The sequence below is a fragment of the Diadema antillarum genome, unplaced genomic scaffold (genome assembly GCF_040938485.1).
Source record: "Diadema antillarum isolate AM-2024a unplaced genomic scaffold, OU_Dant_1.0 scf00000164, whole genome shotgun sequence".
In the NCBI taxonomy this organism is placed as follows: domain Eukaryota; kingdom Metazoa; phylum Echinodermata; class Echinoidea; order Diadematoida; family Diadematidae; genus Diadema; species Diadema antillarum.
The window spans coordinates 435,344-448,079 of NW_027271053.1; the positions used below are offsets into that span (position 1 = coordinate 435,344).

A 12,736-nucleotide genomic window follows, 5' to 3' on the forward strand; every position below is an offset into this window, starting at 1 on the left:
GACGCACATTCGCTGTATCGGGCTATTTTCTAAGACCGCAAAATGTCCCGCTAGTTTGAACTTCGGGCTGATGAAGACACGCCTTATGTGTATCTGCCACATATGATGTCTGAATCTTCAGTCTCTTGTTACGGTGAAATGAACTCTTGGAATGCTCTGCTATTAAAACGTCTCAATAGATGCATTGGTCACTTGTCAACGGATGTGTGTCAAGAAATAAGCTCAGTCGATTTCAAGGTCAGAATGCAGGGCGGGAGACCTCTTTTATTTGTTAGTGGTCTCTTCAGCATCTCCACAATTCTGCTAAAGAAAGAAAGGTGGTGACATGCTGTGATGATGAGAAAAAGAATGCCATCATGGATGATAGACTTTCTTTGGATAGACTCTATTTCCTTCAGTGATTCTTTTTTTTTTCACAATAGAGGACAGTTACACAAGTAATACATGACTGTCACATGAATGCCTTTAAATAGCATATAATTTTGTCTGTGAACATATAAAATGAGGATTTAAACTATACAGCCATGTGCATAAACACATGAGTCTCAAAACAACAAAGAAAGTGTGCAACACAGCTTTTATTTATTCATCTCGTTATCAATCTATAGATTAATTTCTATTATAGATTATCTATTCATCTTTTTATTCATTTTATCTGTGCCTTCATCTCAAGTTTTCTCTAGCAAAATCACTTAATACCAAGATTTGCACAGAATGGTAGTTATATTATAAAGTTTTCTTTTTGAAGGGTTCATACTTTTATACCATGCTCCCAACCACAAATTTTGTCTCAACCTTATCTCTAAGCAAGTTCGTGTGTACAGCATGAAGTAGAAATGAAATGTTATCAGTAAAGTGCATTCGCCAATGGAATAAACTTTCCACATCTGCCCGCTCGCATAGAGACCATGCAAAAAATGATTACATCCCACGCTTTAGCAAGAACATCACTTCCCGCTCTGCCCCGACTTGATATCAACAAGATATCAGCGAGATCGCCGAAATGCGATCAATGTCTGCCACGAATCCCTCCCGCTGAGAAATGAAATGAAATGAGATGAGATGAGATGAAATGAAATAGAATAAAATGAGCTGTTTGAGCTTTGCTGTTGCAAAGCTGCTATGTTTGTGCAGGAGTGATAATGAATGGAATATGCGCGTCGAGAGAATGTGAAATTCAAACATGGTCGAAAAGGAATGTTGTTCATGAACCACTTTAGAGAGATATACAGCAAAAGAGAGAGAGGGAGGTGGAGAGGGAGATATATGAAGAAAAATCAAAAAGTGAGAAGGCCACAGTCTATAGCACAATGTATTACAGAGTATAGATACATGTACAAGGCATTGCTGCAGTCAAGGGGGAATCAATATTATGGCATTCAAGCAGGGCTCTGTGATTTTTTTTTGTCTCCATTTGCTTGCCTTTCCACAATTTCTACCAATCTTTTCTTCTTTGATTTCATAGCCTCATCTAGAAACATTGCTCTTGGGAAATATCCTTCCCTCCTGTACGGGGCACTGTGTGCTGAAAAAATATGCAATACTTGAAACAGTATATTTCCATACAGAAAACACACCAAACATTCCTTACATTCTTTTTTTCTTAATCAGGCCTGATTAATAAGATAATGCTTTATGGGTTTATTACACGATGAACAGCAATAGCTTCAACGACTGCAATAAGTAATCAGAAGTAGAAGCATTATTTGGTTTTATACAAAGATAGGCTCTGAGTTCAGGTCTTTTTTTCCTGTTTTTTTGACAGCCATGGCAAAAACCAACATGAATACGCCGTAGAAGTTGCAGAAATACACAAGAGCCACTACATTTTTACATGTTGCAGTGAAAAGGTGAGCCAAATTAAAAGAAAGAAAGAAAGAGATACATGCAATCAAAAGCTCATTTCAGAAAGAGGGCACATGATTGTGTTTGTGTAATTTTCGCTTCCACCCAATGCCCGTATATATTCCCCGCCAACAACTAGGCCGTACCCGACCTTCTGCTCTTGACACGGCGGCCTAGTTGCGCCGAAAATTGATTTCTGCACCCGAGAGTTAATGAGAGCGTCCATGGAGCGCAATCGCCCGAAATGTGATCTCGAATGCCGGTTGGCTGGGATGAAATTCGAGGCATGTTATCCGTGCGGTGACATCAGTATTTTGTCGCACCTACGCAGAGATCTGATACTTTGGAAAGATATTTGCGGGACAAGCACCCAAAATACTAGGTATCCATTTCACAAGGCTCTGTCATCGGCCATTACTGGCAAGTACACGTATATGAAAAAAAAAAACCTGCATGTATTTCTTTTAAAGTCATCATACGGCTATAGATTTACCGAAAGAACACAAGAAATACAAATCAAAAAAAGGTGACAGTTCTATCTCAACTATCTATCGTGTATTCTTTGTATTTTATCTCTCTTTTTTTTGGGGGGGGGAGCCTATTTAGACAGGTGGGAGTAATGTTTGAAACTACTAATAGTTCTGAAATATTTGGCCTATTGTGAAGAATACAAACTGAAGGACCTATCTCACTGGGAGAGATATTTGCGCGACTGCCAGCGACTGATCAGTTAATATATTTTACTCATTTGTATTACTAATATGGATAATAACAATGATATAGACGAGTTACTTATAGGATACAACATCACTACCCTCTTTAGAATCAGCATTGGTAAAAGAATGCAATTCTACCTCAGGAAATAAATCATGTATCTCCCTCAAGGTTAGTCCATTTTATGTTGTTATTTCCCTTTTCACAATGTCTATATTTTTGTATTTACCAGTACTGTGTAAACCTTTCATATGCCATATGTTCTTTAAAACCAGGTTTTTTTTTCCCCCTGTGTTTGAATAAATACAAATACAAATATAAGATTAGCAAGGCAGTTAGCTGAAATGTGTGTATTTTAACATGGGTAAAATCAAGCATTGAGCCGCGAGTTAGTCTCCCCTTTTCTGGACTTTTCTCTTCAAAAGAGAATGGAGGCCCAACATCTATTCTGGTAGCCCCAGGCCATCGGGCCACCTCTAATGCCAAGCCTTGTACATAGAATACAAAATCATAAAACAATAATAAAAATCAGACTTTTAGAAGAAAGTCAACAAATTCTAGGGAGTAATATTTCATAACAGTGCTACACGCGTACATGCGTGTACCCTTCAATTTTGTCCACAGGTTTTTAACATAATTATACAGACAGTAAACTTAAACATCAAGCGGCATTTCGCAGCATCTCTTTATGAGTTACCAGACATTTGCTATAGATCTGCAAACACACAGGTGACATGAAGTGTGGTATAAATTTGCTGTATAAAATGAAGAAACCAGCTTGGCAGCACTCTACTGACTACAAGATATCTAATATGGTCCATTTGACATTTACAGGATCTATTATTTATACATGAGGAGTGACTATAAAGTGATCAGTCTTTGCAAAAAGGTGTCAAAATGAACAAACAGCAACTCAAATGCTATTTGACACAAATCTCACACGTGAGGTCTGCTGAAAATGTCACATAAGATGTGACACTTTCTGCTGCAGAGGTGTCCATGATGCCAACAAAAATAAAAGCCATCTTCGTTTTTAGATGAGATTCTAGATTCAGACTTTGTGCACAAGCTGCAGATTTTTGGAGGGCATGCCATTCATAATGCAACACGCCAATCCTGAACTTCACAAGGGTGTCTAGAAATGCATGATGCTGATACCTACTGTGTGCATGCATTGATTAAAATGCAACATAATCTTATTTCTAATCTTATTTTTCACTTGATTGCTATGCATGCATCTCAGAGTTAACCTTTTGTCTCGACAATTTTCTTGAGTTTGAATGTTCATCATGTAGCACATGTACAGTTTCTCTTCTTTTATTTGCCTTATTATTGCATATATTTCAGGTATGTTCTATATTGTAATTCACTTATTTTTAGCCAGTAGAAGCTAATTTTCTATGTATTTTTGTCACGGTCAAATAAATAAAATGAAACGAACAGTTGAGGTAGTATTCCGCTGCCCCTTTCCCCCCCCCCCCCCCCCAAAAAAAAAAAAAAATATATATATATATATAACTAAATGTGTCTGAAAGCACCACCCGTGTGTAGAAGTACATGTATGTTAATATTTGCCGAATACTTTGTACTTTTATGCACGAGTCTGAGTTTGACCAATCATTGCTATGTATCATGTTTATCATCATAATTATCAATATTACTGCTATCATTCTACTTTTATCATCATCATCATTGTCATTTTAAACATTCCTAGCTGGGCATTAAATGGGCAATATTCTCACTTGCCCAACAAGGTATGAAAGGGCCCAATACCTTTAACAGGCAAGAAGGTGATTATCTTACTTCCCTAAATAAATAGTGAGCTTGAGTTGCCCAGGGCAAAGGGGCAAATGAGTTTAGAGCACCATGATTATCTTTTTATCATCATTATCATTATCAGCAATGGCAGAAGTAGGAGTACAATTGTAGTAGTGGGAGTATGGGTGGTAGAAGTATAGCAGTGTTATAGTTGTCATCATCACCATTACCACATATCACATTAAACTTTGTATCACTCTGGAATGATTGACAAAACAAAAGTAACATACACATAAAAATATTAGGAGAGGTTCTATACACACATTGACTACCGGTAAACTCTACAGGTTTTGCTGGTCTCGTCTCTCCTCTTACCCCAGCTCTGGAAGTCCCAGTGTACCTCCATGTAGAAGTCCCCTAGATCCTGCAAGAGTTGTAGGAGCTGAGGCCTCCTCTCCTCCAGGAGATCCCGTGACTGCTGCTTCAGTTTCCGTAGCAACAGAGATACTGCAGGAGATGAGATTGAGGTGATACAGGTACACATAAAAAACTTTTCATACATACATGATGTATATCGAGTAAATATTATAAAATGGGCTTTAGAATCTCTGTTATCTGATTGGTCAATTGTCATGCATTGATTTTTACTGATCCACACCGAGCTGTGCATCCGCTAAAATCTGAACGCATGGCTCAAGTCTTGTATAGTGTTGTAGGTGAAACGGATGCATGATAGAAAAAAGGTTGTATTTCATTAATCTATGGGCCCATTTTATAACACAATGATGCACAGGCCTATTTTGTGGATCCGTGAAAATTGGAAGCTCTTGCTTAACTTTGGAACAGTCCAAAACCCACATGGGTTTAAACAGTTCCACAGTTAAACATGCGCATCCAATTTTCACCAATCCATCCTGTGCATCATTTGTATGCTGTTACACAGTTTGCATCTATGGCAAGCCAAAAGAAAATGTATCCTGTAAATTTGCTGTGTGTTGGTAATTGTTGGAAAAAAACTATTAAAACAATGGATTTCTAGCAAAAATTTGTCCACCATGTTATAAAACAAATGATGCACATATCTTTTCATGCAACAGAAGGGATAGCATGCATGCGGTAACTATGGAATCTAGTCAAACCCACTCAGCTGTGCCTTATGGGTTGAACAATTCCAAGGTGCCTTATGCAAACAATTCCGACTGACGCAAACAGACACGTGCATTTGTATAATAATAGGTATGCAGAACAATTGCTTTACTGAGGAACACTTGTTTCAGGGTATATGTTTCTATTCATCTTATGCACATAGTAAACCTACTGTACAGTTTTGTTTGAATGACTTTTTTACCAGGGAGGTGCCCTGCTTTCACTAATAAAACTGCAAACTACAGTGCATTAGATGTCAACAGACTTGAAATATTGTGATCCCCAACAGATTTAAAGGCACTTGACAATATACATTGTACAGACCTTCGATGACTCGTGTTTCGAAAATATTGTTGGGTCCTGCCCTTCTAAAAATAGGTCTGTAATGAAATATCATTCTCTTGAGTCATTTTAACCATGGCCTCTATAGAGGCAGTCAATATAAGTATAGCATGTGTCATACTTGTTTTAAACTTTCATACTGTGTTCTTTATCTTTCAACCATGGCTTACTCTATATTGCATGAACATGCAAATCTCATAGTTGTCTCTTGACATCCGCTCGCTTTCACGAAGGTGATTTTATAAATTACAACCATGGTTTAAATCTAGTCCATGAGGCAAAATAAGCATGAAATAAGCGAACTTTTCACATGCGTGTACGCGTATCAACGCATGGTTATCATTGGATGTCTGTTGACGTTGCCAATCTCTCACACGCATTTACGCAGAAGAAATTTGCATAAAACCACGGACCAATTTAAATCACCTTCGTGAGTATGGGCCATTATGTCTGCTTTAATAGATACTGCAGTGTAAACACAGTGGTGAAGCTGATCTCCTTGGCGATTGAAAGTATTGAGTTATGACTGCTCTTTGCCGAGTATATCTAAAAAATTCATTCCTGCTGTAACAACACACATAGAGAAACTATATAACATAGAGGGAGCACTAACATAAGTGTTATTATCCACATTAATAATGCATCGTTATAGGTACAAAACACTGCAAATATATCATGCAAAATCTGTGGAATACAAATGATTTGGCCCGATAATTGTCTGTTTAAGATTCTATTGAGCCAGGTAATCCATCAGAAGATTCCCTTTTTCTTTTGAATTGCCTTTTTTTTTTAAACACACAGGAAATAAATTTACGAGTATATCATGTTTCCAGTGTGCACTTACATTATGCACTGTGCCTTCAAAAGCCTTGATGTTCCTCCACATAAAAGGGAACGGTTCCCTAAACATGATGTACAGTATGCGGACTCAGCAAATGCAGAAAGATCTCAGTAAAACTTGATAAAGATATTAAAAAGAGTACTTAAAGTTCGATTAATTCCATGTATGTACCTTTCTCTCTAGATCTACTGTATAATACTTTGTGGTGTCCCAGTAGTAGAGTGATTGCGAAAGAAACAATACACAAATTCCCTTTTCTGTGACATCATAAAAGCACTCGACCTATTTCTATAGAAGCCATGGAAAATAGTATGGCATTAAAGGGAAATTTATGCCACCTGCATGCGGATTCAATGAAAGTGCCATTAATAGTAGAACAGATCAGACAAGTTTGACGTACACTGGATGATCTGTTCAGTAGTTACAGATTTTTTAGATTTTGGTGCAACCATCTGTGGATATAAAGAAGCCTACAACAGTTTGTGATAGTAGTCATAGTAACGGAACAACATAAAGAAAATGCACAGAAAATTCAACATATTTATAGCATTATGAAAAAGCACTTGACTGGCTTTCTCTGGAGAGCAGGGGGATTAATATAACCCTTTGTATATAAATAATAAGTCCAGGAAATCTGTACTTTTCATTTTTGATTGAACTCTAATTTCTGTGGAATTGTTTTTTACCATTCCACTACTATAATACCAGAAATTGTTGTAACCTTCTTATCCAGAATGGTGACTCCACTTGAATTTAATCCAACATCTGAACATTTTGAATGGATGGCCAGATTATTTTGGTATGACTCAACCCCTGAGGATGCATATATGCACAGCATATCACACACAAATAAATTCCCAAATATGCAAACAAAATTTCCCCCATGCTCACAGACAAACAAACATTCATCATGCATTATATAAACTTGACTACGAACAAACATTCATCAGTATATAAACTTGACTACGAACAAACATTCATCATGCATTTATACATAAACTTGACTATGAATACCACCACTGTCCTCTTTTATTCATTTTTTTTTTTCAAATGATGCAGGCTGAAATCACTCTCAGTGGTCTGTACAATCAGCACACAACACAACGGCCACTACCCGCACAAGACGAGTGCCCTTGTGTTTGCACACGACAAGTACCGGTATCTAGGCCTTAGGTTTCTCTCTGTTCTCTATATTGCATCTCTTGCATGTACATGTACCTGATGGAATCAAGCTTTGAGAGATTTTCAAACAACTGCAGGTAGCCTCAGGTGTCCCAGAATAAATAGGGGAGTGTGAAAGGGTGGCTAAAAAAACCTCTGAGGCTAAATCATTTCACAATATCATAAACACAAAACACTGCAGATACAGTAGCAGTGAAACCATGATTTTTTTTTCCACACTCATTTCACACAAACGGGACACAAAAAAGGTATCCAGCAAAATTTCATAAAGAATGAAACTAAATATTACAGAAACCATAAACTCCTACAATTATTCAACTTCACATTTCATTTGAAACATAATACAGGAAAACTATAAGCTATTACAGGCAAAACCAGGAATATTATCAACATTATTTTAATACATCACACATATGTTTGTAACCTGCTTCAGTTTCTCAATGTTTCACAGCAGGTGCACAGACAGTCCTACAAACAAAACTTATATTTTCTTTGAAATCAGCAGATAAAATTACGCGCACCATACTTTCACTGTGATACAAGTGAGTCAGTTAGAACTGGGAATATATCGTATCTTAAAAAGATCTTTACATTTGAAGAATCATGTTGTCCCTTTTTTATGGATATCAAGCAGGGAATAATTTTCCTGGTATCGCATAGCAATTTGCTATGCATTTTGGTATGACTGCTATACAAAATGTAATTTGCATAGCAGTTTCATTACACAGACGTGTATTTTGTTGAAAATGTATGTCCATCGACAAAAATTGCTAATCAATTTCGAGAAGGAATATTATTCCCTGTCAAGATTTGTTTTCTGAATACTTGGCACAATATAACTTTTGTCACCAATTCAGCTTAATACTGTTGTGCTGTTAAAGCCGAAAGTTAGCTCTGAGAAGCACTCAAAATTCATTTTCCACCATTTGGAATTTGCTTGCAATATATCTGAAGACTATACCATGAAACTTGTCACAGACTGACGTGATTTGCCAGGATGATAAGTTGTTTCTGAATATTTTGAGATCAAAAGTGTGAAATAAAAATAAGAGTTGATATACCCAACTTTTATTCCTGATGCACCCTCGCTGTTCAGTAGTGGATAAGTACAAGTTGTAGAACGCTTCTAGTCCGTGGTGATTGAATCGTGCTCTCTAGCAGTAGCATTGAATCACATGCAGCACTGTGCTATTATACAAGCTGCATGGAATTCACTCTCAAGCGATTGATACTGCTATGGCCTGATATATTGTAATCGATGTAATCAAATATACATCACATCGCAACAACGATCATGTATGCTCCGAGATTGCATTACTTCCGGCATAACTAGTGGGTAGTATTTTAGATTTTCATTGTTACCCAGCTATTGTGTTATCGCTATATTTTTTCACACATTTCTCATGTATTTGTCTCCATTTTAGAGCAAAATTAACAGTTTCTGCAATTGTATGGAAGCTACATGTATGTTTTACCTTTAATCTTGAAAGGCTTGATACAGCATTAATGCCCTACTGGCTGTGAGATCAAAATCATGTATTAAATGTATTACACAACCAACTTGCACCAAAATAGGAACATGGTTTTTGTTGTTACATGGCGAACAGAACTACATAATGTAGTGCATGGCATTACAAAACAATGCAAGAATATTCCTGCCTTCCATTCTAGGAAAGCACTGTGGGCAAGACAGCAAATTAAGCACGTGGGCAAATAAGCCAGCGTCCCATCGACCTGACAAGGCAGCAGCTGGGTGGTTTGCAGCACCTTGCTATATACGGATCCATTGTAGGTTGACTTTCATTAAGGTATGCTTTCAAACCAATTTCAATTGTAGAAAGAAAATTATTGCCATTTGTCTCCCGTTTTAAAGTCTGAACCAATGCACCGCTGACTCCACCCTTTAAACGAACGCCAACCAGTATTGTCACATTGAATACCCAAGCAGGACCTGGCAGAGAGAAAACACACTTTGTATTGCCTTTGCATATGTATACGCCAGTGAAAACAAGGCAACACTGCTGTAGTACCACTTTTATCTGACAGCAGTTCAATCATCCTCCATATGTACAAATGCATACTGATCCAAAGCCTGTAGTCACCACCCCTCCCCATTTACTCTTACCATTCTAACAGTACAATAATATTATTATGTATGTACCTACAACGTATTTATCATCTACTTGTAATATCTTTCCCATCACTGATCTTTTGTTACCCAAAGATACAATTTTTTTCTCTCTCATTTTCATTTCTAATTCACTCTGTCCCTCCCTGTCTTTCTACCAATTTCTTTGTCAGTTGCTCTTTTCACATAATGTTAAACTCAACTCATCCACACATCAGTTAATACATGTAGCAATGGCCTGTTTACACAACAGGTACAAACGTGTATGTTGATTTTAATGCACAGTTCTCATGCTTGTATAGCATGTAGGAGGTACATGTATGTAGCGAGCAGGCCTACAAAAGAAGAAAAAATGTCAATATTGGCTGTTTTTATCTCCCTAAAGTACATGTAAATACATGTATGGCCCTCCATTCCCTTTTTGTTTAGTCAGTGTGAATTGTGTTTACATGCTACAAATATTCCATCAACTTACATTAAATTCATCAACCGCAAACTAATTTGTACAGATGTATATATACCAACTGTAGTCACTGTCATAAATCCAAAATTACCGTGTTTACAATTACATCAACTTTTCGAGGTGCTTCATGCTTTTCTTCTCTGTGTGAACGTATCTTCGAGTCCCTCGAAATACGATTATTAGTTGCCGGTCGCCAACAATCTGAAATGGGTATGAACACACCCCGCTCATCTCCGAACAATTACTCCTAATGTAATGATTGATGATCAGCTGGAGCATGCCTGGAAGGGTCTGGGGTAACCTCATGAATCATGGAGGCATTTATGAGGAGATGCAGCCTTTAAACATTCCCTGATCCCGTACCTCATCATTCAGCAGGATCGTGATCAATTATCATCTGTGTGAACGCATCCTTTTGGAAAATTTTGGAGGAGGAGCTTGATGATTGTAAACACTGATTTTCTCGTTAGAGCTCCAACACACGAGTCTATAATCGATGAACCCCAGATAGTTTATAAGACCAGGAGGATGTTAAAGGGATCGTATAGTTTTGGTTGAGACCTAACTTTAGGTTTCTAACATTTTTTGGTGAGAGAATGAAAAACATCTCATGAAATGTGATACAGCATGTAATTTCAAGAGGGATTCAACGTTTATTCGTTAAGAAAATTGGTTTTGAAATGGCTGAAATATCCACAACAGAGCAACCCTAATAAAAGATGGGACCCACCTTTTATTAGGATCGCTTTGTTTTACTTTGTTTTTGGATGTCTCAGCCATTCCACTGCCGATTTTCATCTAATAAACTTTGAATTCCTCTTAGAATGGTATGCTCTGTATAATTTCATAAGTGGTTTCTTGGTATCTTGCAAAAAGTAAAAAGCCCAATCCTCACCTCCACCAATACTGTACCATCGCTTTAAAACCGAGAATATTGTCAGCATGGGAAAGTTGAGAAGGAATGTGTTTTCCTAACAGTCACTGGAAGATGTAACCGACAATCAGAATGTGGGGTTATCACACAAGTGAACCAACTTCATGCAAAAGGTCATTTCACATTCTACCTATATCTCTCCTTTATTGACAGGCTCATCGTGTCCAGCCTGATATAAAATTGCTTTCGTCCAATAATTCATAAGCCATCTTGCGGTCCAAGAATATTCTGTACGCTCAGAGCCATGCACTGCAATACAACTGTGAACCTTCTGCGGTGTGTGGATGACACATTGAGGTGGACAGTGACACCTTCAATCATCACTAGAGCCCACGCATACTTTCGGTAACATATCGTGAAGTAAAATCTTTTAATTTGATTTATGTGGCTGCTAAGGAAGCAATGGATGCTTGGAAGAAGCCGCCATGGACGGACAGCTTTTTACTTCATTCTGAAGGATAGAGGCAACAAGAGTAAAGTGCCATGCCTAGGGGGACAAGAGCTGCTACCAGGGGACTTGAACCAGAGACCTTGTGATTGGTAGTCTGTGGTCTATTCAGTGAAGCATATTAGGGACTTTTCGGTTGTGTGGATGTGGACGCCTTTTTCACACAAGAGCGGTTCCGAATTGCTGCAGTCCATTTATTACATCCGCGGTGATGTCACCCATTTCGATTTTCAGTGAACACCGTTCACAACGTATTGTAATGACGATGGGCTGGCAATTGGTGTGCCAAGCGATGACGTCACTCACGTCCTGAATCTATGGGGACGTGAAATCCTTGGAAGACGCATTCACAATTTTGCCGTTGGACATGCTGGAGAACCGGGAGCATGCGCAGTTCCTTAAAACGACCTCACTACCTCAACATCCACATCCAGGAGGTAAAATCGAAAAAGTCCCCATTAGCTCCTCAAGTGCACTTGTGAGGGCAACAATCCACAAACTTTTGCCCTGAATGACTAACTACATAGATACACCTCCATCCAGACATACGAGCTTTCAAAGCATGCACATATTTTTACATGCTGCTGATGCTTAAAGTGATATATACTGTAAAACAAGGAATGTTCGTGTGCATTTTAATTTCGCGAATTTCGCAAGCGCGAAGATTCACGAAATTAAAATGCATGCGAAAGTTCATTTCTACACTATATGCATTGAATGCCAGTGGCAGTTCGCGAAAATTTCATGCCGTTAAAAAGGCTGTTGGCTCCAAATTGCGAAAAATTCATGCCGCGAATATATCATGTTTTACAGTATCATCCTACTTTGACATGTATGATAATAATGAAGATAATGGAAATGATGAGGACGATAACTGATTATAATGAAAATGATGAAGATGATGATGGTGGCTGATGATGATGAGAATGATGGTG

At 37.9% G+C, this 12,736-nt stretch overlaps 1 protein-coding gene across 1 annotated transcript in view; it reads right to left on the reverse strand.

Annotated features, from left to right (window-relative positions):
- LOC139722384 (ankyrin repeat domain-containing protein 13C-B-like) overlaps positions 1-12,736 on the reverse strand; it is a 49,559-nt gene that overhangs the window by 18,208 nt on the left and 18,615 nt on the right. Inside the window, exon 4 of the mRNA XM_071633692.1 lies at positions 4,693-4,824. Coding sequence (XP_071489793.1) covers positions 4,693-4,824 — 132 coding nt within the window. The remainder of the gene's footprint in view (positions 1-4,692; positions 4,825-12,736) is intronic.